This window comes from Meriones unguiculatus, chromosome 1 (assembly GCF_030254825.1).
Source record: "Meriones unguiculatus strain TT.TT164.6M chromosome 1, Bangor_MerUng_6.1, whole genome shotgun sequence".
Classification (NCBI taxonomy): domain Eukaryota; kingdom Metazoa; phylum Chordata; class Mammalia; order Rodentia; family Muridae; genus Meriones; species Meriones unguiculatus.
This window is the reverse complement of record NC_083349.1, coordinates 144,067,346-144,094,091: the sequence shown is the minus strand read 5'-3', so window position 1 is coordinate 144,094,091 and position 26,746 is coordinate 144,067,346. Positions and strand designations below refer to the sequence as shown.

The window sequence follows — 26,746 nt, the reverse complement described above, 5'->3', positions numbered from 1 at the left end:
TTAAAGAAATTATTATTATTATTATTATTTTTAAAAAAGGCTGCCTGGGGAGCCAGGCTGCGGTCACCATTCCTGTCCTCTGGACATCTCAGAAACCCCAAACTTCCTTCAGCTGAAGAAGAGTCCTCCTCAGATGGGGGAACCGAAGCCGGGAACACAGCTGCAGCCCAGAGGAGAAGAGGCCCTGGAAATCGCCCTCCTTCCTTCTGGGGCCACAGACTTCCTCCACTTTCCAAGCTGACTCTCCTCTGTGTAGTTGGTGTGGGGTGGTGCTGAGTGTTCTGAGCCGGCCCCGGGTGGAGGGAGCCCCAGCTAGGATGGCCAGTGTGTGGCCAATGAGCACCTCCAAGAGACAGGACAGTCATTTCCTCTCAGCAGCCTGCATCTCTTCTCGAGGCTTTCAGAAGCACAGCCCAGGCGACAGGAGGGACCTTCAGCAGCCAGGAGGAGCCAGGACATGGTGAGTGCATCCTCTGCCCCCTCCCTCTCCCTGTCTGACTTATTTGCCCCTTTCCTTCTTCACGATCCCTTCTTCTGCCCTTTCCCACCGGCACCTACAGCTCACATTCAGAGGATGTTATGTGAGCAAGCACTAAGAGAAGTCACAGGGCTGTGGACTCAGGAAGGTTCTTCAGGCCGGGCACAGTGGTACACGCCTGCAATCCCAGCACTCAGGAAGGCAGAGGCAGACAGACCTCTGAGTTCAAGGCCAGCCTGGTCTACAAAGGGAGTCCAGGACAGCCAGGGCTACACAGAGAAACCTTGTCTTGAAAACAAAACAGAAAGATTCTTGAGGGCAGGAAGGCCTGGAATCAGCTCTCCGAAAGGAAGAGTTCTGCAAGTTGGGCATGTTTCTTTACACCTGCAATCTGAGCCCTCGAGGGCCTGAGGCAGGATTCTGCCATCCAAGGCCAACCTGGGCTTTATGTAAGTTTCAGGCTAGCCTGAGTTACTATATTGGGAAATACTGTTTGTGTTAAAAGACATTTATGTTAAAAGACAAATGGGTTGGAGATCCAGCCCAGATGTGAGCGTGCTTGGTGGCAGTGCTGAAGCCCTGGTCCAACTGTCAGCACCCCGTAAAACTGGGTGTGGGGTACATGGAATCCTTGCCCTTGGGAGGGAGGCAGATGCAGGAAAGTTGGAAGTTCAATCTCACATAGTAACTTTAAGGTTAGCCTGGGCTTCATGAGGCCTCATCTTAGAAGAGCAACAACAAAAGCCAGTTTTACAAACTACCGACGGTGGTGGCTCAGCCTGCTCTCCCAGCTCTGAGGAGGCTGAAGCAGGAGGCGTGAGAGTTCGAGGTAAGCCTAGGCAACTTAGCTGAGACCCTGTCTCCAAAAGGAAAAATAAACAGACGAACAAAAAAAACAGAATGAATAAAGGAAGGAAGGATGACTTTAAAATTGCAGCACTCGGGAGGCAGAGGCAGGAGGATTTCTGTGGGTTTGAGGCCAGCTTGGTCTACAGAGAGAGTTCCAGGGCAACCAGGGCTACACAGAAAAACCCTGTCTATAAATAAATAAATAAATAAATAAATAAATAAATAAATAAATAACAAGTAAAGAAGTCTAAGGAGGTCAGGGTTGCGAATCTTGACAGCCAGTCTGGAAAATGGTCATTTCCGGAAAGGTTAGATGGGAAACTGAAGCCAGGCAGGAGCACCGGGTCTGGGCCCCTTTGTAGTTAGCAGTAGCTGGTCGGACAGACGATGGTCTGAGGCCATGTCCTCTCAGGTGGCTGTTTTCTTGTGTCTGGGACCTGAGGCTGGGTCACGGTGCTAGCAGCCCCGTGATCTCACACCACTGCAATAGAGGACATGGTCTTGCTTCATCCTCACAAAAGAGGAAACAGAAAACGCGAGGACTAGGGAGGGTATGAGCTTTCTTCATCCCTCGGTCTCCTCCTCTGGGTCAGCCCTGAGCAACTGGGGTTTCCAGAACAGGGTGGGTCAAGACCCGCTGCTCTTTTACCTTCTTATACTGTGTTCCTAAGGACTAAGGATCCACTCTGTGGATCCGAACTGTAGAGTCCCTGTTTCGGCCTGGGGTATGGCTCTAGATTCTTCAGCTAATGCTCTATGGTCAAGCTGTGCGCCTTACCCTCCCCTACCTTCTCACAGTATGTGTGTGTGTGTGTGGGCTCTAGGCAGGTACTTTATCACTGAGCCATGCCCCAGCCCCTCACTGGGGGATTCTAGGCAGGGACTTTATCACTGAGCTACACCCCAGCCCCTCACTGGGGGATTCTAAGCAGAGGCTCTACCACTGAGCCACACCCCAGCCCCTCACTGGGGGATCTAGGCAGGAGCTCTGCCACTGAGCCACATCTCCAACCCTTCACTGGAGTATTCTAGGCAGGGGCTCTACCACTGAGACACACCCCCAGCCCCTTACTTGGAGATTCTAGGCAGGGTCTCTATAGTGAGTTACATTTCAGTCCTTGATCTTTTAAAACAGAATGTTACTATGTAGCCCAAATTGGTCTTAATCACACTCTCCTTCATCAGCCTCCAGAGTGCTGGGATTACAGGCATGTGCCACCATGGCTAGCTCCTACACATACTTTTTCTTACCTCTTTTGACTGAATAATTTTTAATATTGCGAGAAGGCATTTACTGAGTGCTTACTGCATGCCAGTCCTCTTGTCAAGTGCATTAGATTTACTGCATAGTAAACTATCGATGTGGGGATATAAAATACTCACGTACTGCAAGGGTGCCACAGCCTTTTTAACTTTCAAACTTCCCAGTGGGAAGAAGTTTCATTCCCTCTCAATGAAGATTTACGCTACTGTTTTCTCTCTTTGTCTTTGTCTATCTCTTTCAAAAAGGGTCTCTGTACATAGCCTTGGCTATCCTGGAACCCTGTGTAGGAGATTCCCTTGCCTCTGCTTCCCAGACGTTTGAATTAAAGACGTGAGCCACACCACATTGAACCCCATTCTTTAGGTAGCATATGGCCTTTGAAAGAGACGGCTCTGGGTGTTCCTCTCCCATCTCTGCTCTTGCTAATAGAGAGGCTTTCTAACTTATCCAGAGCCTCACTTTTTTTCATCTGTAGAATGGGCAGAGCCACAGCAGCAGCCCTCTGAGGGCTGCCATACATGTTAAATGAGATAATACTTAAAAAGAACAGTTGAAAGCTGCTCACAGTGGCACATATCTACAATCCTAGCACTCAGGAGATAGAGGCAGGAGGATCAGGAGTTCAAGGCCAGTCTCAAACCCTGTCTCAAACAAAACAAAACAAACAAACAAATATAAAAACAAACAAACAAAAAAACCCCAACCAAACAAAAAAATATGTAAACTCAGGACCAGGCTAATTATTGTTATTTGGAAACAGGTTCTCATGTAGCCCAGGCTGAACCTAGAACTTGGCTACACTCTGTAGCCAAGGATGCCTTTGACACCTCTGTCTTCCTGCTTGACCTCTGACTTCTGTGATATGTATGTGCAGACTGTTTTGTCATATTCCTTAAGCAACTATTTCCATATCCTTTATTTGTTCATAAGATTTGTTTCTCACTGTGTGTGCACTTGTGTAGTCTGTGTGCGGCATGTGTGAGGATGCCCGCACAGGGCAAAGGGAGAGGTCAGATTCCCCGGAGCTGGAGGTAAGGGCAGCTCTGAGATTCTCATGGGAAAGGGACTCAGATCCTCTGCAAAGGCAGCCAGCACTCCTCAGTACCGAACCATCTCTCCACCCCCTTCTGTTTCTTTTTTCCAGTTTTCTTCTCCTTCTTAAAAATATTTTTTTGAGCTTACGCTTAGTTGAGTGCCCAGACATGGAGACAGTGCATACGGAGGGCAATGGCATCTTGTGTGATACTGTGTCAGAAGGCAGCGGCCTCGCACTTCCATGCCCAAGAACCACATAAACAGGAGAAAGCTCTCTTACCCCCAGTCCCTTCCTCCTAGGCAAGCATTGCTGTAAGTGTGTGAAGAGCCTGTGTATATACAAATGGAATGAACACTAGCACACACATACAAGTTCACACATCACAAAAGAAGTGCATTCTTCCTTTTATAGGAACGTGCTTTGTGCACTGACCACTGTTATTTCCTACTTCTAAAACAGTTTGCCTAGGGCCTGGAGGGATGGCTCAGTGGTTAAGAGCACATGGGCTGCTCTACCAGAGGACCTGGGTTCAATTCTCAGCACCACATGGTGGCTCACAACTCTGTAATTCCAGATCTGGGGCATCTAATGCCCTGACACAGACATACATGCAGGCAGAACCACTAAATTAAAAAAAAATAAATTGTAAAAAAAAAAAAAAAAAATTCCCTGGGGCTGGAGAGATGGCTCAGAGGTTAAGAGCACTTGGCTGTTCTTCCAAAGGTCCTGAGTTCAGTTCCCAGCAACCACATGGTGACTCACAACTGTCTACAGTGGGATCTGGTGCCCTCTTCTGGTGTGTAAGCACACGTGCAGGCAGAACGCTGTATAATTTATAATAAATAAATAAACTTTAAAAAAAGCTTTTTTTTCCCTCTAGATATTGGTGACCTTTCTGAACCAGTTCATTAATATCTTCCTCATTCTTTTAACACTTGCATAATACTTTGTTACCTAGAGGCTATTACTAACTTACTCAATCCCTTTTGTAGGGTAGTTCTGAACTTTGTTTGTTTTATGTTTTGAGGGAGAATTTTGGTAGTCCAGTCTGGTGTCAAACTCAGGCTCCTCTTGCCTCAGCTTCCCGAGTGCTGGGATCACAGATATGAGTCACGCTCAGCAGTATCCCCCCCTTTGCGGGGACTCTGAAGGCCAAAGCTTCCTGAGATGTTTGTATCTGGAATCTCCCGGCAACCACAGAGCTTGGCTCAGCATCTTTTTCTCTGCCTCATGAAGTCAGAGAGAGAAGAGGGTGAGGAAGGGAGCTGGCCAGCTGACAAAGTGGCGAGATCAGGGGTACAGAGGCCCCTGCTTTGGAGGACAAGTCACTGCAGTAAGGATGATGAGAGTGGGAGGGGCCAGCAGACGCTTGCCCTCCCTGTCTGGGCACCTGCGAGTATCCGGATGGCAGAGTGTGAGGGTTCCTCTTGGGCCCAGAATTAGCCCTCTAGTGGCCTGAGCATGGGACCTTGGGGGTGCCGGAGTAGCAAGTAGGAAGATACAGAGCTGAGTGCGAGCTAGAGTAGGGGGAGTGGCTGGGGCTCCGAGCCATGTTCCGGGCATTTTCCTCTCTCCTTTAAAAGTTATGTTTTTTGTTCTTCAAGACAGGGTTCCTTCATGTAACTCTAACTGTCTTGGAACTCTCTGTAGACCAGGCTGGCCTCGAACTCAGAGATCCACCTGCCTCTGCCTCCCGAGTGCTGGGACAAAAGGTGTGTGCCACCACCATCTGGCTTGAAATATTTTAAATTATAGAAAAGTATGAGAATAGTACAAGAAGTGTTATTTCTCTTCTTCTTTTGTTGTTGTTATTTGTTATTACTCAGACAGGGTCTCACTGTGTAGCTCAGGCTGGTTTTCAACTTAATGCATAGCCCTCATGCATTAAGGAGCATGAGGAGCGCCTCATCTTCCTGCCTCAGCCTCCTCAGGGCTGGGATTACAGGCGTGTGCGACAGTAAATTCCTGTATCCCCCCACCCAAGAGTCCCCAGATGTAGTCTATCTATATATCTGTTTACCCAGGCATATATCTATATAAATCCCTGTATGTATCCACATTCCATTTAAAAATTATTTATTTATTATGTATGCAGCTGAGGGTGACTCTCTTGCCTCCATCTCCCAAATTCCGGGGTGGGAGACACATTTCTAGTTTCACATTTTGCAGGGTTTGGAGCCCCTCTGGGGTTTCATGAACTCCAGGCAAGCGCTCTACCAGCACTCCAGGCCTGCTCCTGCCCAGCTGTTTTCTCTCTGAGATTGGGTTTCCTGTAACAGGCTTTCTCGGACTGCCTCCAACCCTGTCTCCAGCTACGAATGCCAGGGTTTTAGCTACTAGCCACATGCCAGGCTTAATAAAGAGCTTTCAAAGCAGAGGTTCGCAACCTGTGGTCATGACCCCTTTGGGGTTCGAACGACCCTTTCACAGGGGTCGCCTAAGACCATTGAAAAACAGATATTTACAGTATGATTCATAACAGTAGCAAGATTACAGTTATGGAGCAGCAACGAAAATAATGTTATGGTTGGGAGTCACCACAACATGAGGAGCTGTGTGAAAGGGTCGCGGCATTCGGCAGTTTAAGAGCTGCTGCTTCGAAGGAAAGCCTCAAGGCACCCACCACTGCTCTCAGAGGCCCACACTGCCCACTGTGCTGAAACATCCTGGTCGCACTGTCAGCCTGGGCATGCCCACCGCAGAATGAAGCTTCACTTCCAAGAACGAGGCGCTTTAAAATACACGACATTTCCCCGTCTTTATTTCAACTTTAGGTTTTGGTCCAAATTCAGGGCACACACCTGTAATCGCAGCACGTAGGAGGTGGAGGTGGGAGGACCAGCAGTTTGTCATCTTCAGCTGCATAATGAGCTTTGAGACTAGCCTGGGATACAGTGGACTCTATCAAAGAGCTAAACAACAAAGAAGTAACAACAAAATTATTACTATTACTATTATTATTATTATTATTATTTGCAGGTAGGAATAGTGTTTGGCCACATAGCTCAAGCTGACCTTGAACTCATGACAGTTCTCATATACATTTTGATTCTTTAAAATATTTCATTGGGAGCTGGAGAGATGGCTCGGCAGTCAAGAGTACTTGCCAGAGAACAGGAGTGTAGCTCCTAGCATCTACATAGAATATCTCATAACCACTTGTAACTCCAGTGGTTCATTCAGTGTTCTCTTTTGGCTTCCCAGGGCCTCTGCACACACACACACACACACACACACACACACACAATTAAAAAAAAAATCACATCAACTGGGCAGTGGTGGGGCACACCTTTAATCCCAGCTCTCAGGAGGCAGAGGCAGGCAGATCTCTGAGTTTGAGGCCAGCCTGGTTTACAGAGTGAGTTTCAGGACAGCCAGGGCTACACCGAGAAACCCTGTTTCAAACAAAACAAAACAACACAAAACAAAAACCCCACATGAATGGCAAGACGGTTTAGCAGGTACTATGCTTCCTCCCAAAAGCCTGGTGGCCTGAATTCTACACTAGAACCACAGAAAGGTTGAGGGAGAGAACAGATTCCACAAAGTAATCCTCTGACCTCCAGCTGTGTGCTGCAGCATGCACATTTATGGACAAAAACAAAACAAAACACCCCCGAAATCAAACCATCTCATTGTCCAGGCACGGCGGCGCATGCCTTGAGTCCCAGCCTTCAAGAGGCAGAGGTGGGTGGGCTCTGTGAGTGTGAAGCCAGCCTGGTCTACAGAGTGAGACTGTCTCAACAGCATCCCGTGCCACCCCCAACCCCAGATATGAGATTGGGGCCTGGAGAGATGGCTCAGCTCTTCCAAAGAAGCCGGGTTCAATTCCTAGCACCCATGTGGCAGCTCACAGCAATCTATCACTCCTGTTCTAGGGGATCCTACACCCTCGTACAGACACATGCAGGTAAAACACCAGTGCACGTGAAATAAAAATAAATAAATTTTAAAAATTGGATTGGAGTCTAGGTATAGTGGGCCTTGCCGTTGCTCTGAGAGTTTGTTGAAGGACCAGCATGATTTCAGTTCATCCTGGGCTGCAAGACCAGTTTGGATAACTTGCAGAGACCGAGTCTCAAAGTACAAACTACAAAATCCTCAGAAAGATGAGGCAATGCCCCTGCCGCAGTCCCCTGGGTATGTGTCTCATGCTGTCTACCTTTTTGACTCTGCTTAGGACCTCATCGACGACCCCACGTATGATTACGAAAATACAACCCTAAACTACTATGATCCCGTGGACGGCCCTCCCATCCCCTGGATGCCTCCTGGGGACATCGTGGCCCTGATCATCTACTCGGCCGTGTTCCTGGTGGGAGTTCCCGGGAACGCGCTGGTGGTGTGGGTGACAGCGTGCGAGGCCAGACGCACCATCAATGCCATCTGGTTTCTAAACCTGGCGGTGGCCGACCTCCTCTCGTGCCTGGCGCTGCCCATCCTGTTCACATCCATTATTAACTATAACCACTGGAACTTCAGCTCCCTGGCCTGCACGGTCCTGCCTTCGCTCATCCTGCTCAACATGTACGCCAGCATCCTGCTGCTGGCCGCCATCAGCGCCGACCGTTTCCTGCTGGTGTTCAACCCCATCTGGTGTCAGAAGGTCCGAGGGACTGGCCTGGCGTGGATGGCCTGCGGGGTGGCCTGGGTCCTGGCCCTGCTCCTCACCATCCCGTCCTTCCTGTTCCGTCAGGTGCATGAGGACCTGGGGCCAAAAAGGGTGTGTGGCGTTAACTACGGGAAGGGAGGCATCAAGAAGGAGAGGGCCGTGGCTGTTCTGCGGCTGGTCTTGGGTTTCGTGTGGCCTCTGCTCACTCTCAGCATTTGCTACACCTTCCTGCTGCTCAAGACCTGGAGTCGCAAGGCCACGCGCTCCACCAAGACCGTCAAGGTGGTAGCGGCCGTGGTGAGCTGTTTCTTCGTCTTCTGGCTGCCCTACCAGGTCACGGGGGTGATGATGGCCTGGCTGCCCTCGGCCTCGCCCACCTTCAAAAAAGTGAAGAGGCTGGACTCTCTGTGTGTGTCCCTGGCCTACATCAACTGCTGTGTCAATCCTATCATCTACGTCATGGCGGGCCACGGTTTCCATGGGCGGCTCCGCAGGTCGCTCCCGAGCATCATCCGGAACGTGCTCTCAGAAGACATGGTGGGCAGGGACAGCAAGACCTTCACGCGGTCCACTGTGGACACCTCCACCCAGAAGAGTCAGGCAGTGTAGAGGAGGCATCAGGACTGGTCCAGCCCTTCCTTTTCCCAGCCCCTCTCCTCCTCCCGCTCCTTCTTCCTCCCTTCTATGTGCATGTTTCATTTTATGCGACTCTCTCCAAGTTGCCCGGATTAGCCTGGAGCTCAGGATCCTCAGGAATGCTGAGATTAGAGGCAGGAATTCCTTTGAAGAAAAGCGTCACCTTGAGAGATTACTAGACTCTCTTTCTGAGGCCCACCCTGCTCAGGCTGCTCACCTGCAGTCGCTGGGCAGATTCACACATAATGCCGACCTCCCGGGGACAGGATGACTAGAGAAGCAGAGAGTTCTTCTTTTTTTATGCCGCTGGGGATTGAACTCACAGCAAACTACCACTGAGCTGTAGGCCCCGACTCCAGGCAACCAGTAACCACCCATGCTTTGTTTCTTTTCTTTTTCTTTCTTTCTTTTTTTGTGACAAGGTCTCAAGTAGGCTAGTCTGGCCTTGAACTCCAGTTCTTCCTTCGACCATCCTCTGAGGGTTGTGACTGTAGGCCTATGCCAGTGTGCCCAACCATCCTTTATTTCTACAATTTTGTCTTTTTATGAATGGAATTCGTTGGAATCCAGCATATCCAAGCTTTGTAAAAACAAATACGTATGGCTTACATGATAAAGAGCTTTTTTTGAAGGTACAGAAATACATTATTTAATTTCTAGGCATTTGTTTCCTTATTTTATAGGGGTGTGCTGGCTAATGTCCTGCCTTATGGGTGATGGTCAGAGGACAGCTTGTTGGAATTGGTTCTCTCATTTCAGCCTTGGTCCTGGGAACCCAACCCACATCACCAGACCTTCATGTAGCCCAGGCTAGCCCAGGAAAGGCAGGTGCCTTTCCCTGCTGACTTGTATCATTGGCCAGAGATGGACTGTCTTATCATGTGAGATGGACTGTCTTATCATGTGAGATGGACTGTCTTATCATGTGAGATGGACTGTCTTATCATGTGTACCTTCAGCTTGGAGAATGTGTGTGCGTGAGTGTGTGTGCTGGCTAGAACACACGTGCAGAACAACATCAGAAGGACTGGGCAGGTGGGCGAACGGTTTTGCATTTTCTGGTCAACATATTAAAAAAAGTGAACACAGAAAGATCAGACAGGAGGAGCCTGGTGTGGAGGCACAGCCTGTGTTCCCAGCGTGTGGGAGGCTCGGGAGCCAGAACGGAGCATTAGAGGCCAGCCTGGGTTACCCAGGGAGGCTCTGTCTCAGGAACTCCAAACAAGAATCCAAACAAATGATAAACAAAGTAAGATCCTGGAGTTTGGCTCTGCGAGGTCCTCGATCCTTCCCAAAGGACATGTGACCCTTGGCTTCTTCTTGCATTGTGCTGTTGATACTCTGTGACACTAAGGATGTATAGGCTCCATGTCCTGGCATTTATTTTATGTCTGTTTGCTTATTTTGAGGCAGGATCTCTTCACATGGCCCTGGCTGTCGGGGAAGTCACAATTCGGACCAGGCTGACCTGGAACTCACTGAGATCTCCTGCCTCTGCCTCCAGAGTGCTGGGATTAAAGGCGTGTGCCACCACACCCTGCTTTATTCTCTTGTTTTGGATGGCCTCTACAGGGTTGAAACTAACTTTCTTTCCTTCCTTCCTTCCTTCCTTCCTTCCTTCCTTCCTTCCTTCCTTCCTTCCTTCCTTCTTTCTTTCTCTCTTTCTGAGACAGACTCTCATGTAGCCCAAGCTAGCTTTAAGTGGGTTATATAGTTGAATCCGGTCTTAAACTTCTGACCCTTTTCCTCACCTCCCACATAGTGGGATTACAGGTGTGACCCCGAGTTGTCTCACTCTCATGATTTTCTCCTTACTGTTCACATCTGACTTCCCACAGCTACACACCTACACACCTGTGTCCTGGCTGTCCTTCCTCAAACCTCTTCCTCCCTTTCCTTCTCCTTTCCACTGGCTACCTGATCCCCCCCCCCCCCCGGGCCCTTTTAGCCCACCCATCACAGACCCTACCTCCTTCCTACCTAACACACCCGGTGACCCAGGTCCTCTCCCGTGGTCTCCTGGGTACCCAGCACAGCTTTCCAGAACCACCCCTGCTTCCATTCTGTCTTCTTGCCAGGTGTCCCCTCCTGCTGGGAGTCCCAGTGCCGCCCTCTGCTTCCCCCGCAACTTCATCCCCCTCCTCTGGCCACTTTTGAGCTTCCTGGTTCGGAGAGTAAGCACTACAGAGCATTTGGTGTATGTGTGTGTGTGTGTGTGTGTGTGTGTGTGTGTATGTGTGTGTGTTTGAGTAGCAGTCCTCAACTTGTGGGCTATGACCCCTTTGGCAAACCTCTGGCTCCAAAAATATTTACACTACAATTCATAAAAGTAGCAAATTTACGGTTATGAAGTAGCAATGGAAATAATTTTCTGGTTGGGTGGTTGCCACAGCAGAGACCTGTATTACAGGGTCGCCAGCATTAGGGAGGTTGAGAACTGCTGTGTTAGAGGATCTGGTTCAGTTCCTAGCATCCCTGTATCCTCATGGTTGTCATGGTCTGTAATGGCCTCCATGGACCCCAAGCACACACATGGTGCACAATTCTACATGCAGGCAAAACACTCATATGTACAAAATATTTTTTTTTTTTTTTTTTTTTAAAAAGAGCAGGACCCAGGATAGGATGTAGGTAGATTGCTTGTCTAACATGCCTGGGATTCAGTCCCCACACCCAATAAAACCCCATTGGTGGTTGGGTGTGACCAGGCCTTTAATTCCAGCGCTCCAGACACAGAGGCAGGCAGATCTCTAGTGAGTGCCAGGTCAGCTGGGGACAGATAGTGAGATCTGGTTTCAAAACAACACACACACACACACACACACACACACACACACACCCCAAACCTGCTTGGTGGCACACAGCAGTAATCTCATTACTTAGGAGGTGGGCTCAGGACGCTCAGTTGTTTAAGGTCATTCTCTACACAGTGAGTTTGTGGCCAGCCTGGGCTTCGTGAACCCCTGTATGAAAATGAAACAGAGTGAACGAACAAACAAAAATGGTGACACACAGCTTTAATCCTAGCATTTGGGAGACAGAGACAGGTAGACCTCTGTGAGTTCAGGCTACATACAGAGATCCTGTTTCAAAAACAAAAAGAAGGGCTAGAGAGATGTCTCAGAGGTTTAGGAGCACTGGGGGCTCTTCTAGGGGACCAAGGTTTGGTTCCATCTACCTGCATGGTGGCTCAAAATTGTAATCTAGTTCCAGGGGATCTGATGCCCTTTCCTAGTCTCCACAGGCATGCATGTGGCGCACAGATAACATACAGACAAAACACTCAATGCCAAAAGGCAAAAGTAAATTAACTGAAGAGGAGGAGGAGGAGGAGGAGAAAGGACATATAATAGGTGATGGTCATGGAGGGAATCCAGGTGGTGACCCCAGGCAACTTGGGGTTAACCAGCCCTGCCCAGAACAGAAGTTGGCAGAGAGTTCAGGGGATTGCCAAATGTGTGGCCTGTGGAATCTGCTCTGTCAACAGGCTTGGAAGGGGAAGTGAACAGGAAAGGAAGTGGCTGAGGGCTTGATGGACTCCAGTGTGTTCTCTCCCCTCCCCCAGCCCCAGCCTTCAGCACCTTTGGGTCTTGCACACTCATCTGTTCTTCAGATGCAGGGCTCCAAGGCCCGGGGGCCAGAATCTCCCCTTGTGATGGTGACCTCTGGGAGCGCACATCTAGAAAGCTAGTACACCACATTAGACAGTTCTGAGATAAAACAGGAGAGGCTGGGAGATGGCTCAGTGAGGAAGATGTTTGCCATTCAAGCTTAAGGACTTGAATTCCAACCTTGGAATATGATTTGTACTTGTAACCTTAGCATGGGGGAGGTGGAGACAGATGGATCTCTAGAGTGTACTAGCAGCCAGCCTAGGCTACTCAGTGAGCACCTAGATCCCATTGAGAGCCTCCATCTCAAAAAACAAGGTTGAAGAAAAAGGAAGGGCCTGGAGAGATGGTTCAAAGGTGTGTGCCACCATGCCCAGCTCTTTCGCTTATGTATTTTATTAATCTGAATATATGCAAGATAACATTTTGATCCTTGAGTCTGAGGATATGGATTGGTGGTAGAGCCCCTGCCTAGAATCACCCAGTGAAGGGCTGGGGATGTGGCTCAGTGGTAGAGCTCCTGCCTAGAATCCCCCAGTGAAGGGCTGGGGATGTGGCTTAGTGGTAATGCTCCTCCATAACATTTTGAGGCCCTATGTTATAAGGTTTCATGTGTTTTTCCTCCTCTAAGTCTTCAAATTCTTCATCTCTACCACTGAGCCCCAAACTACTCACTGCCTGTTAATAACTGAATAAAGAATGTTCCACATAAGTCCTTATATTTGACTAGTTAGTGGGGCTGTTTGAGGAGGTTATGGAACTTTTAGGAAGTGGAACCTTGCTGGAAGAAGGAGATCACTAGGGTCAGGCTCTGGGATTTATATTCTCACTTCACTTCCTGTGTACTGTGTGTGGGTGAAGATGTAATCAACGAGTTTCCTACTGCCGTGCCTTCTTGCTTTTATTGACCAACCTTCTAGAACCATAAGCCAAATTGATCTCTTCCATAAATTGCTTTTGGTTATAGTATTTTATTATAGCCAGGAAAGTAACCAATGCACTGGGGGATTCTGAGCAGAGGCTCTACCACTGAGCCACACCCCTAGCCCCTCACTGGGGGATTCTAGGCAGGGGCTCTACCACTGAGACACACCCCAGCCCCTCACTGGGGGATTCTAGGCAGGGGCTCTACCACTGAGCCACACTCCAGCCCCTCTCTGTGGGATTCTAGGCAGGGGTTCAAACACTGAGCCACAGCCCAGACCTTTTGTCATCTTGGCACCTTTGTTGACTAGGTTAGTCTCCCATGGATCTCTGTTTGCAGTGTGGAGAACACAGAGGCCTCTCGGGATGAGAGAGGCCTGGATCATAGACTGCAGCTTCTTGACCCAGAAGCAACTTCCTTTAACAACATGATTTTATGCTCTAAATACCAACAGAAGAATTCATGACCAATTCCCCTCAAGGCCTTAAGCATGGCTCGGGGAAAAACACGACCATCAAAAACCACTGAATGAAGAGATTGTGTTGTCAGGGTTGAAGCCGTGTCTCCTTGCTTAGTGTCCTAGGCCTGAGCCATGCACGTGGGTGTGTAGCTTAAGACAGTGTGCTCTAGAGCTGGGTGTGCCTTTAGTCCCAATGCTTGCGAAGCTGAGGCTTGCAAATCTCTGTGAGTGTGAGGTCACCATGCCCAGCAAGGTGCTCTCAGAATACTACCACAGGGCCTCAGAGATAGACTGTTGTTATTTCTCATTTTAAACATGTATGCACACAGGCCTGTGAGAGTCACATTGCATATGAAGGTAAGAGGTAGCCTCAATTGTAGACCCTCCCCTCTTCTACTTTAAGACAGTCTCTTGTTGCTTGCAGTGGCAAAGGCCAGGCTAGCTGACCGACATGTTTTCAGGGCTCTCCTGTCTGCCCCGGCTATGGCCCTGTGTGAATGCTCACTCCTCACGCTTATGTGACAAGCATGCTCCCACCAATCCGTCTCTGTGGCCCTGCCAGTAGTGTTCTGTGACAGTGCCTTGCCGTGTAGACCAGACAGGTCTCCAGCTTGAGATCTTCCTTGCCTCTGCCTCCTCCGGATTCTGGGATGACAGCCATGTTTTCCTGTGCTTGCTTTGTCTTTCCATTTTATAGGTTAAAAAAATAAAAGGCCCAGAAAGGGACAGGTCTTGCTTTTCGTATGAGTGGCTTGAGTGTTTCTCTGTGTAGCCCTGGCTGTCCTTAAACTCTCTCCGTAAGACTCCGCTAGCCCGGAACTCAGAGATCTGCCTGTCCCTGTCTCCAGAGTACTGGGATTCAAGTCGTGTTCCATAGGTGCATGGCAGGGCTTGCATCTTGTGTCCTCTGGAAGCCTCAGGCCCTGAGCTTGCTTCTTGATCTTTCTGAGTGGGGGTAACTCTGGGCTGTCTTCCTACAACATTTGAGGAAGGAAAAACCTCTCATAGTCTGTGGCTGGCAGGCAGGAGAAGCAGAGAACAGAGTAGCCGGTCAGGAGAGGCTCAGAGGCAGCTTGTACTTTACAGAACCTTAGGGCCCTTTAGGGTGGAAGGTGGGTGGGAGGTGGTTTTAAGGGTAGTCCTCCAGAGTTTGCGGCCCAAAGCCCACACACATGTGGCTTCCAGGAAGCTGATGGCTAAATGAGGGGTGGGGACACTGTCCAGCTCTCCACACTTCAGGCTTTTCCAACCTTTCTGTCTGTGGGTTAATCTGTGACTCAGGGAAGGAAGGAAAGACAAATATTCCCCTGCGGCTGGGAGGAGGCCACGCCTGTTTTTCCTGGTTAAGGTTTCTCAGGGCCCTCAGAGAATCCCACAGGATCTGGGTAAACAGGTTGGGTCTCTGAGACTCGGCCAGCTACTCCCTGTCCCTGGTGGAGAGACCCAGGCCTCTCTGCTGTGGCCTGAAATTGTGTTATCGGCATTCAGCCTATTTGGGACCAGCTGGCAAAGAAGGTAAGGAGGGAGGCCCAAGGGAGGCTGAGGGAAGGCATGGAGGGGTTGGTGATTTTGGCTTCTTAGGAGCATTCACTTTGAAATCTTGGAGTCAGAACTAGAATGCCAGATAGGATATTTTATTTTAGTTTTCTGAGACAAGATGTCATGTTGCCCAGGCTGACCTCAAACTCACAACGTGGCGGAGGATGGCCGTGAACATCTTGTCCCACCTCCATCTCTAGAGTGCCTGGTTGGTAGGCATGAGCACATACACAGTTAACGCGGTGCTGGGAGAAGAACTCAGTAGGTCTGTGTATGCCAGGACAGGCCCTCTACCAACCGAGCCGCACCCCCAGCCCTCCCGATAGAAACCTGATCACGCCTGAGTCCCAGCTGCTTGGGAATGGGCAGAGCTACGGCAGCCCAAGAGGTGTTCATCCTTGCACGGGGGAGCGGGACCTCTCTTTGAGGAATCCCTGCAGGTCGGGTCCAGTCCTCCAAAAGTCAGCGTGTCCCGTGAGCGAGCCCTCTGACTCCATGTTCCTGCTTCCTAAGACAGCAAGGGCACTTGGGACAGAGGTGTACGCACGTCACGACCAGGCAACTCTGGGCCACCTTCCACAGGGGTATTCCGAGAGTCCCGTTCCGAGCAGCAGTGCGGGGAGTCTCATTCCTGACACAGGGGCACCCCCCACCCCGTGACTTTGTATCATTTTCTTCTTTAAAAGTATCTTATGATTCTCAGATACCTTCTTTTAGTTATTTTATTAATTAATTAATGAGTGTGTGTGTGTGTGTGTGGCAGCTCAAGTGCGCGCGCCTTTCTTTCTAAACTGTGTTTGTTGATTTGTTGCCTGTGCCTGTGCGTGTAGGCCACACGCGGCATACAGAAGCCAGGACTCAGCTGTGTTGTTCTACTGTGTGTGTTCTGGGGATCGGAGCCGGCTCACCAGGCTTGCAGCAGGAGCACTTTATCCCTAAGCTTTCACCCTCAGCCCCCCAGCGGCTCCTTAGCCCTCTTCAGGCTCCAGGCTTCAGGCTCCTAACTCATTCTTTTACTCACCAAATACCCTATGAACCCCGAGGACTGCTGCAGATGCCAGGAACACCCTGGAGCCCACACAGGGTGGAGCCCAAGTGCTGGGCAATTTACTCCTCTGGTCTAGATGGGTTGGGACAACATTTCTGAAACATGATACAGGCATGGTGAGCATCTCCTGTAGCCCACTGACTCAAGCTCACAGCTGAGGATGGTGCTGCACTCCTGACCCTCCTGCCTCTACCTCTCCAGGGCTGATGTCACAGGGATGTGTCACCATGTCCGGCTTATTCAATCTGGTAAGCACTCTTCTAACCAAGCCCCATCCTCAGCCCTGTCTTCTGGTTTTCAGATACAGGGTCTCAGGGTATAGCCTAAGCTAAGCTGGCCTGGAACTTGCTATGTAGACCAGTATGGCCTCACATTCATGGCACTACTCCTGCCTCAGTCTCCCCAAGGGTTGAAGTTTCAGGAATGTATCCCATGCTCAGTTTTCCCCATTTTTATTGCATTTTTAGAGTCTCAAACAACAAGTTTCATTATGACATTTACATATGTATGTATTTGGGATTTGCTCATATTCACCCCCATTGACCTCTCTTTTCTCATCAGATTGTATTTACTATTATTATTATCATTATCATTATTAGAGACAGATTATTTCTATGTAGCTCTGGCTGTCCTGGAACTCACTGTATAGACCAGGCTGGTCTCACACTCACAGAGATCCACCTGCCTCTGCCCCCAGAGCACTGGGATTAAAGTCGTGCACCACTATTCCCAAATTAAAATTAAAAGTGGCAATCTGGGGACTGGGGAGAGGGCTCAGTGGTTAAGAACACTGACTGCTTTTCCAGAGGACCCAGGTTCAATGCCCAGCCCCCCATGGCAGCTCACAACTGTCTGTAACTCCTGTTCCAAGGGATCTGACACCTTCACACAACCGAACATGTAGTTGAAATACCACTGTACATAGAATGAAAATAAAGTGTTAAAAAAGTGGCAATGTGGGGCTGAAGAGATGCCTCCGTGGTTAAGAACATGTACTGTTCTTTTAGAGGACTTGAGTTACGTTTCCAGCACCCATCATATCAGTTAAACAAAGATACATGGGTATTCATGAATAAAAATTAAAAAAAGAGGCCATGAGTGGTAGACCAAGTTTTTAACCCCAGCACTCAGGAGGCAGAAGTAGGCAGATCTCTGTGAGTTTGAGGTCAGTCTGTCTACATAGAAAGTTCCAGGCCAGCCAGTGGTACAAGGTAACGCCCTGTCTCAAACAAAACAGAACAAAACGAAACAAAACAAAAGTAGCAACTTGGGGGCAAGATGACTTAGTAGCTAAGTGTACTTGCTGCCAAGTCTGACCCCACAATGAAGAAGAAGGATACTGACCTCTGAACTCCAATATAAGCTGTACCACGCAAGCATGCTGTGTGTTTGTGCACAAACAACCAAACAAATATGTAAAAACAGTGGTAATAATATTTTATGTTTAGTGTATAGAGCCAAACAAATATGCCTAATTTATTGTAAAGGACAACAGTGCCACTGGGTGCGAAAGTGTCCATGCGCAATCCCGGAACCAGAGGGAGACAGGAAGGTCTCTTGTGCTCTCTGGCCCATCTGTCCAGCCAGCTGGCAAACTTGAGGCTCAGTGAGACACCGTGTCTGAAAATAATGTGGAGCACTGGAGGGCAGTGCTCAGTGGGAGAGCCCCTGCCTAGGATCCCCCATCGAGGGGCTGGGGTGTGGCTCAGTGGTAGAGCCCCTGCCTAGAATATCCCAGTGAGGGGCTGGGGTGTGGCTCAGTGGGAGAGCACTGAGTTAAGTGGGGACGGGAGAGAAAGCGGGAGGGAGGGGGAAGGGAAGGAGACAGGGAAAGAGAGAGAGTATGAATTCTAGGACTCATCCTTGTCTCTGTTTACAGAGGAAATAGCATAGGCTGATAGTGTCTGAGCACAGAAACTGTCCTGGATTGTTATCAGAAGTAGCTGTGCAGGGTGGGGTCAGAGAAGGCTAGGCAGGTTGTGATAACAGCAACTAAGGCACACAGACACACTCACACAGAGACACACACACAGACACAGACACACAGACACAGACAGATACAGACACATAGACACACAACATATAGACACAGACACAGACACATACACACAGAGAGACACACATACACACACAGAGACACAGACACACACATAGACTCACAGACACAGACTCACAGACACACAGACATACAGACACATACACACACAGACACAGACGCACAGACACACACACACAGACATACAGACACATACACACACACACACACACACAGACTCACAGACACAGACTCACAGACACAGACACACAGACATACAGACACATACACACACAGACACAGACGCACAGACACACACACACAGACACACACACAGACGACACGCACATGCACACACTCGTGTGCACTGGATGCTTGCTGTGGACCAGCACTGTGGCTGGTCTCTCCACAGCAGACCCACTGAGTACACTGGCTATTCCCAGAACTCTCCAAGGTGGGGCATGCGATTATTCCCTTTTACAGACTGAAGCACAGAAAGATTAGGCCACTTGCTGAGGGCCACATCGCTCCTGAAGCTTTGAGTTTTTGTACTTATTTTTTGTATTGCTTGTTTTGTTGTTGTTGTTTGAGACAGGGTCAAATGTGCAGCCCAGGTTGGGCTCATTCCTCCTGCTCAGCCTCCCAGTGTGGGGATGACAGATGAGCTTTAAACACTAGGTACAGTTAACTTTAAGCATGGAACAATACTCAGAAAAATGGCCTGACCTCACAGCTGGCTACCTGGCAGAGCTGAGAGTGTCCCAACTTCCGCTCTGTCCTTCCTGTTTTGACAGTGCCAGCGGAGGCTTTGGGCAGTTCCAGACAACCTATAATGGTCGAATGAGAGCCTCAGCTTCCAGCCACTTTGCCATGGGGCTGGGTGTCCCCTCCTGCCTAGGTCCTGTCCTCCCAAGCACACTCTGGGTCCTGGATGTGTTTCTTATGCCTTAACTCTGAGATTCCCACCAAACTGGTGAGGTGGGTCTCAGGGGAGCCGGGACAGAGCCAATCAGGACTGCCATGTGAAGCCATGGCGTCGGTTCGGGTCCCACGGAGCATGTGGCTGTCTAGCTTCCCAGTTTCTCATGTCTGGGGGTGGTGCTATTTCAGGACTCCAGCCTAGGGACGCTTTGCAGTTCAGTTCTGTCTTCTTAGCTGAGCGCTTTTTCCCTAAGTCACTTACTCCCTCTGTGCCTCTTTAACTGTAAAATCAGTTTAACAAGACTGTATCAAGATCAGAGGGTTGGTGGGATGTGTAAGAGATACAATGCTGAAAGGTAAGTTTGGGGCATGCCTTGCACATACACAAAACGCTCAAAAAAATGGTGCCTTCTATTATGCTAAACTGTTATTATTGTTTATCAGGTCACGCTGTGTCTTAGGGTTTTTATTGCTATGAAGAGATACCATGACCATGCCTACTCTTTTCTTTTTGAGACAGGGTTTCTCTCTGTAGCCTTGGCTGTCCTGCAACTTGCTCTGTAGACCAGGCTGGCCTCCAACCCACAGAGATCTGCCTGCCTCTGCCTCCCTCAGCTCTGGGATTACAAGTGTTAGCCACCACACCCCAGCTTTGTTGCTTTTTTTTTCTTAATGATTTTTAGTGTGTGTGTGTGTGTGTGCACACGCGCACCCAAGTACATGTACCCACAGAGCCCTGGAGAGGGTGTCAGATCCCCAAGGCACTGGCGTTATAGGCAATTATGAGCTTCCCAGTGTCCTCTGCAAGAGCAGTAGTTAAGGGCACTTCTTCTGACCTCCGTGGACACCAGCACGCATCCGGTGCACTCACACTCCTACAGGCAAACACTGACACACGTCAAATAAATAAGTCTAAAAACCCAAAGCAACAAAAAAGCATTTAAAAAACGGGGGCAAGGGTAGGAGCTGGAGATGGCTCAGCTGTGAGCTGCCATGTGGGTGCTGAAACAGACCTGAGTCCTGTGCGAGAGCAACAAGTGCTCCTACCCACAGGGCCGCCTCTCCAGCACCTCCCCCTTCGACACAGTGTCTCCTGTAGTGTGTGGGCTTTGAACTCCGACCCTCCTCCCAAGCTCTGCGATCAGGGGAGGGTATGACTAACCATGCTCTGCCGAGATAGCATTTTGCTAATGTAGTATTGGACTAGTAATTACTATGTAGCCAACCTGGCTTGAAACTATGGCAACGCCCCTCATCGTGCCTGGCTCACTCTGTTCTCACTTCTCCCTTTTCTTTCTCCCCCACTCCATTCCAGCCGCCCTGACCCTGTGACTCCTTGAATGCATCGGTCATGCTCTTATCTTGCTCTAGACTTTCACCATCGCAATTCTTTCAGGTTCTGCTTAAATGCTAGCTTGACCATCCACGCACAATTCCAATTCAGCCTTCTTCTCTAGGATTGTTTTTTGTTTTCTCCTACAGCAATTTTTTTTTGGGGGGGGGCGGGGGGAGGGCGCGGTCTCATGGAGCCCAAGCAGGCTTTTAACTATATAGCTGGCCTTCATACTGCTCTCTTGTTCCACCATTATGCCATAGAAAATACTGCAAATCTCTTCTGTCCTCACTGCCTGGCTTTTCCCATTGTAGTATCAGCTGCAAGGAAACAGTTTTTGGTCTGCGCCTCAGTCCTTAAACCAACACTTGGAACAACAACAAAAACAGTCAAGAGCTAGCTAGGTGTGGTGGTGCACACTCGTAACCCAAGCAGCAGGAGAAGAAGCCGGAGGGCCAGGTGTTCATAGGCACCCCTGGCTCCACAGAAAACGTGAAGCTAGCCTGGGACACATCTCACCCCTTCTCAGAAAACACAACAAAGCAAAAGTACCTAGGAGCTGTGCTTGTGAATCCACTGTAGGAAATGAACTATAGGAAACTCAACATTCCATTCTTCCTGCTTTCCCAATATTACTATTATTGAAACAACTGCTCCAGGTGGATTTTATTTTTATTTTTAAGAATTTATTCTTGTCTTTATTCACTGAGCTCACAAGCATGCTACCATGCCTTGTTAATTAGTTAATTAATTAATTACTTTGTGTGTGTGTTTTAAATCCAAGGTTTATCTGTGCAGCCCTGGCTGTCCTGGAACTCACCTATAGACCAGGCTAGCCTCAAACACTGAGTGCTGGGATCAAAGGGGAGCACCACCACTACCTGGCTCCATGCCTTGTTGTTGCTGGAGTTTTAAGTTTTGGAATTCCAAGAGCTTTGTGTTCTAACCCATTAACATTCTGGATTTATATGTTCTAATCTGCCCTTGGGTTCTAAAACTGTTCAGCCTTCCAAGATGGGTGTGTTTTAAGGAATTGTTTAGGGTTTCAGCAACCTAATATCCTGATGGGTTGGATATGTGACACCCTAAAATCTCAAGATACAAGGATGAGATGCAGCTCAGTGGTTAGAGCCCCTGCCTAGAATTCCCCAGCGAGGGGCTGGGGTGTGGCTCAATGGTAGAACACCTGCCTAGAATTCCCCAGTTAGGGGCTGGGGTGTGGCTCAGTGGTAGAACCCCTGCCTAGCACCTATGAGGCCCTGGCTTCAATTCCAGCACTTTGGGGTGTGTAAAACATTATGTACTGATAGAGGAGGTTCTTCTCTCCTTCCTTCTGATCTTAGTCTATCAGATCTCATCAGGAGTGGCTGAATTGTCATCTTCTGACTTGGGGAGGGGCATGCGTGAAGAAGGGGGTAGGAGGGTGGGAGGGTGGAATTGGGAGGGGAGGAGGGAGGGGCTTATGGGGGCTACAAAGTGAATAAAGTGTAATTAATAAAAATAAAAAATTATATTAGCAAAAAACAAAAAAAAACCCCGAAACATTATGTACTAGAATTTCAAGATGTACATGAAGCCTTAGCATTCTAAAGTTCTAGTTTTCTTACTTGCTGGAGTTTCAGTTTGCTGCTCTCATGTTTTGGAATTCCACATGCTAATATAAATTTTTAAAAAGATTTATTTATTTATTAGTTAGACAGTGTTCTGCCTGCATGTGTGCCTACAGGACAGCAGAGGGCACCAGATCTCATTATAGATGGTTATGAGCCAGCATGTGGTTTCTGGGAATTGAACTAAGAACCTTTTGGAAGAATAGCCAGTGCTCTTAACCTGGGAGCCATCTCTCCAGCCCTCTCCCCCCAACTCCCCTTAAAAAACAAAAACAAAAACAAAAACAAAAACAAAACAAAACAGGCTGGAAAGATGGCTCTGAGGTTAAGAGCACTGGCTGTATATCCAAAGGTATAGACCAGGCTGGCCTTGAACTCACAGAGATCCACCTGTCTCTGCCTCCTCAGTTCTGGGATTAAGGTGTACACCACCACTGCCCGGCTAATTCTTTCTATCTTAATAGTTGTTTTTTTTTTTTCCTGTTGCTTGTGATAAAATAGTTTACAGCCGAATACGGTGACACACATTTTATCCCACCACTTGGGAGGCAGAGGTAGGTGGATTTCTGTGAGTTTGGGGCCATCCTGGTCTTCATAAAATAATTCAAAGGCTGCTTAAGGGAGAAGGTGTTTAATCTGGCTCACAGTTCCAGTGTCTGGTCCATTATGGAGGGAAAGTCAAAGTGCTTGAAGTAGCTGATCACATCGGAACCAGGCAAGAAACACTAGCAATGAACGCATGCTGCTTGCCACATGCTTTTCCTGTTTATTTTCATTGTATCTCACTAAGAAAATCTTTATTTTTATGTTGCGTTCCGCATGAGTGTGTATGTGCTGCCTGGCACACGTGTGGAGGAGGTCAGAGGACAGCTTCTTATAGCCAGTCCTCCTCTCTCACCGTGTGGCTCTCAGGGTTGAGCTCAGGCCACCAGGTTTCGCTGCACTGAGCCTTCTCGTTGGCCCTCTTCCTCCCGAGCCGGGTAACAATCCTTCCCACAAGCACCATGGCTCTTCCAACATCAGTTAGCACTCCCGTGTGCAAAAATACGACTCCTGTGGCATTCCTAAGAGGCCCGCCTCCCAGCTTCTAGAATCTGTCAAGTTGCCCATAACTATCACAGAGTGCTGGTACCCTGGTGCTCAGGCACCCGAACGTCACAGTATTGGTGTCCCTAGCCTGAGGTTGCTGGGCCCGCCCTGCCCTAGGACAGCGAGGTTCTTGGAGTTTTTCCATTGACGTTTCCTCCTGTCTGTCCCCTGCAGGTTTCTGGGGGCCAGGATGATGAACCATACCACCAACAATGATTATGATTACGAGTACGATCAGGAAAATTACATTGACCTTCCGGACGTCCCTGTAGACTGCCCGGCCGGCCACTGCTCCTTTAGTGATGTCTACTTCATAAGCCTGCTTCTGCTGTACGCAGCCATCTTCCTGGTGGGTGTCCCAGGCAACAGCCTGGTGGCCTGGGTGACCTGGAAAGAGAGCCGCCACAGGCTTGGGGCCTCCTGGTTCCTGCACCTGGCTGTGGCTGACTTGCTTTGCTGCGGGTCTCTGCCCTTCCTGGCTGTGCCCATTGCTCAAAAGGGCCACTGGCCATACGGGGCAGCAGGCTGCTGGCTGCTCTCCTCAGTCACCATGCTGTCTATGTATGCCAGTGTGCTGCTCCTGACCTGCCTCAGCGCCGACCTCTTCCTCCTGGCTTTCAGGCCCTCCTGGAAGACGGATCACCGGACACTCGGGGTGCGGGTGGCCCAGGTCTCCTCCTGGATGCTGGCCCTGGTGCTGACTGTGCCTTCTGCTGTCTACCGCAGACTGCTCCAGGAGCACTTCCCTTCCCGGCTCGTGTGTGTCACAAACTATGAGGGATCAGCCACGGCCGAAGCCACCATCACCGCTGTCCGGTTTCTCTTTGGCTTCCTGGGACCACTGGTGTTCATGGCGAGTTGCCATGGCATCCTCCAGCGGCAAATGAACCGACGCCACTGGCCACTCAGCATAGCTGTAGTGGTGGGGTTTTTCATTTGCTGGACCCCTTTCCACATCCTGAGGGTCATAATCACGGTGGCCATGCCATCCTCCTCACTCCTTGCCCGGGCCCTGGATGCTGAGCCTCTGGTTACGGGCCTGGCCCTTGCTCACAGTGCTCTCAATCCCATCATGTTTTTGTATTTTGGAAGAAAACAACTCTGCAAGTCACTCCAGGCTGCATGTCACTGGGCCCTGAGGGACCCACAGGACGAGGAAAGTGTGGTGAGCAAGGCATCCACCAGCCATGAAGTGGTGTCTGAGGTGCCAGTGTAGGCAAGCGGGATTTGAATTTCCTCGGCCGTGTTACAATTGTGTAAGCTTCAGGCAGAGCTGGATCCAGGAGCTCAGTGATGGCTTTTTCTTCATTTAATAAACATTCATTGTGCACTTGTGTGTGCAAAGCCCTGATATCCATGTAAATGCTGGGGGTGACAGAGGACCGAACCAATTCCTACCCCCAGGAGTTAGCATTTTGCGAGGAAGACAGATAGGAAGCAGCTGAAGAGATACGGGCGATGTTAAGGGTGAGACGCTCGTAGAACCTAAAGAGGGTGCTGGGGAGATTGCTCAAGTGCCTGCTATCCAAACAAGAAGACTGAAGGGTGAACCCCACCTCCAGCGCGAGAGCTGGGGACGGCAGCACACCTGGACCCCAGCACTGAGGGGACAGGAGGATCCTGGGGTCCTCCAGATGGCCGGTCCCGCCCAGTCAGCAACCCCCACCAAGAGACCCTGTCTCAAGAAATACAGTGGAGCTGGACACAGTGGTGGGCCCTTTATTTACAGCATTTGAGAGGCAGAGTCAGGTGGATGCCTGTGAGTTGTAGGCTATGCTGATCACAGTGAGATCCAGAACACTGGATGAAGTTATCCAGCCTTGACCTTAGGCCTACACACACACACACACACACACACACACACACACACACACACGAGTCAGCCAGACTAGCACCCTGAGAAAACGTAATGACTGGGCCAAAACCGGAATCCTGGAGAGAGGATCCATGCTTAAATCTGGGGAACTCTGACTTGCCTCCCTCCCGGAAACAGAGGCACATCCTTTCTCTCAATCTCTTCAACACACATGCCCGGATAAACTCTAAGTTCCCCAAAGGTGAGAGCTGTGCTCACGCCACCTTTTAAATTTTGTATTACATTGAATTATCCATCGCCTGTGTTAGGAAGCGTGGGGGGAGGGCTGTGTGTAGCTAGAGGGCAACCCCATCCATCCATGGGTCCTGGGGCTTGAACTCAGGCTGTCAGGCTTGGCTGCAAGCACCTTTATCTGATGAACCATTTCACCAGCCCTGAACCCCCCCCCCCCCAACTCTGGCTGAGAAAGCGCTGTCTACGGTGCTGGTCTGTGGGCTTGTGGATGTTGCTGACGGCTTTTCTTGTCTTTTGTTCGTAAGAATCTTTAGACAGTTTTATTTGCACACCTCACGCAGGCATGTACACTGAGTGACCCCACCATCACCCCCAGGGTTGCAGGATTTTGAGCACCTCTGGTGTGTTGTGTCCAGCCAACTCTAAAGGGTTTGCCTTTAGTTATCTTCCTTGATTTTTTAATTTTTTTTTTTTTGAGATAGGGTCTCCCATAGCCCAGAATGTCTTTGAACTCACTATGCAGCTAAGGATGACCTTCAGCATTCTCCAAGTGCTCGGGCTACAGTCCTGCGTTCCCATGCCTGGTTTATGTGGTGCTGGGGCTCAAACCCAGGTCTTCATGCATGCCAGGCGAGTGCTCTGTCAATGAGCCACATCCTGGGTCTCGGTTCTCACCAGGGGATTCTAGGCAGATGTCCTTGTACTGAGCGCCAGCCCCCCCACCCCCTTGAACAATGTACACACCTGTCTGTCTGAAAAGTTCAAAGAATTTTTGGTTAATTTACTGGGACAAAAGAGCCTTTTCAGAAGGCATTAAAATTTTTTTAAACTACGTTTTGAGAGTTTCCATTTAATTTTTTGGCCTTAAAAAATGAAGAAATTTCATGAGAGCTTTTAAATGTATTTCTGTGCAATTATACATAAAATCTGTTGATGTTAAAATTACTGTTTTTTGTTGTTTATTGTAAACTTTCTCTTGTTCAGACTGTTATGTAATAATTTTTACAAACTGAAAACAAGAGATACTCCTTAAAAATCAGGAAGTAAACAACACACAAGTCTCAGAGATTCCTGAAACTGACTACATACACCAGGTCCCGTCTTCCCCTAGTGTTCCAGTCTTCTTTCTGCTGTTCTGATAAAGCACTCTGAAGTCAGGCACTGGAATACAGGAGTCGGGGAGGAACATACCTTCATGCTAGCTCTTTGCTCATGCTCAGAGAGCTTTCTCATATGCCCCAGAACACTTG

The 26,746-nt window shown here is 49.2% G+C and overlaps 2 protein-coding genes across 3 annotated transcripts; both read left to right on the top strand.

The window, feature by feature from the left end:
• Nucleotides 1–211: 211 nt before the first annotated feature.
• On the top strand, nucleotides 212–9,516 carry C5ar1 (complement C5a receptor 1). The gene is made up of 2 exons (XM_021657693.2): nucleotides 212–460; nucleotides 7,808–9,516. Exons 1-2 carry the CDS (start codon nucleotides 458–460, stop codon nucleotides 8,846–8,848), a joined length of 1,044 nt encoding a protein of 347 aa, XP_021513368.1. The 5' UTR covers nucleotides 212–457; the 3' UTR covers nucleotides 8,849–9,516.
• Nucleotides 9,517–14,895: 5,379 nt separating this feature from the next.
• On the top strand, nucleotides 14,896–26,442 carry C5ar2 (complement C5a receptor 2). Of its 2 annotated transcripts, XM_060367998.1 has the most exons (3): nucleotides 14,896–15,386; nucleotides 16,660–16,706; nucleotides 23,621–26,442. In XM_060367998.1, the coding sequence occupies exon 3, from the start codon at nucleotides 23,637–23,639 to the stop codon at nucleotides 24,660–24,662; it is 1,026 nt and encodes a 341-aa protein (XP_060223981.1). In that variant the 5' UTR covers nucleotides 14,896–15,386; nucleotides 16,660–16,706; nucleotides 23,621–23,636; the 3' UTR covers nucleotides 24,663–26,442. The 2 variants fall into 2 exon arrangements, with proteins under 2 accessions (XP_060223981.1, XP_021513372.1); XM_021657697.2 differs by lacking the exon at nucleotides 16,660–16,706 and having other exon boundaries at nucleotides 14,897–15,386.
• Nucleotides 26,443–26,746: the final 304 nt, after the last annotated feature.

Coding starts and splice junctions, on each gene's coding strand:
- C5ar2 (XM_060367998.1), top strand. CDS start 23,637: ATGATGAACCATACCACCAACAATGATTATGATTACGAGTACGATCAG.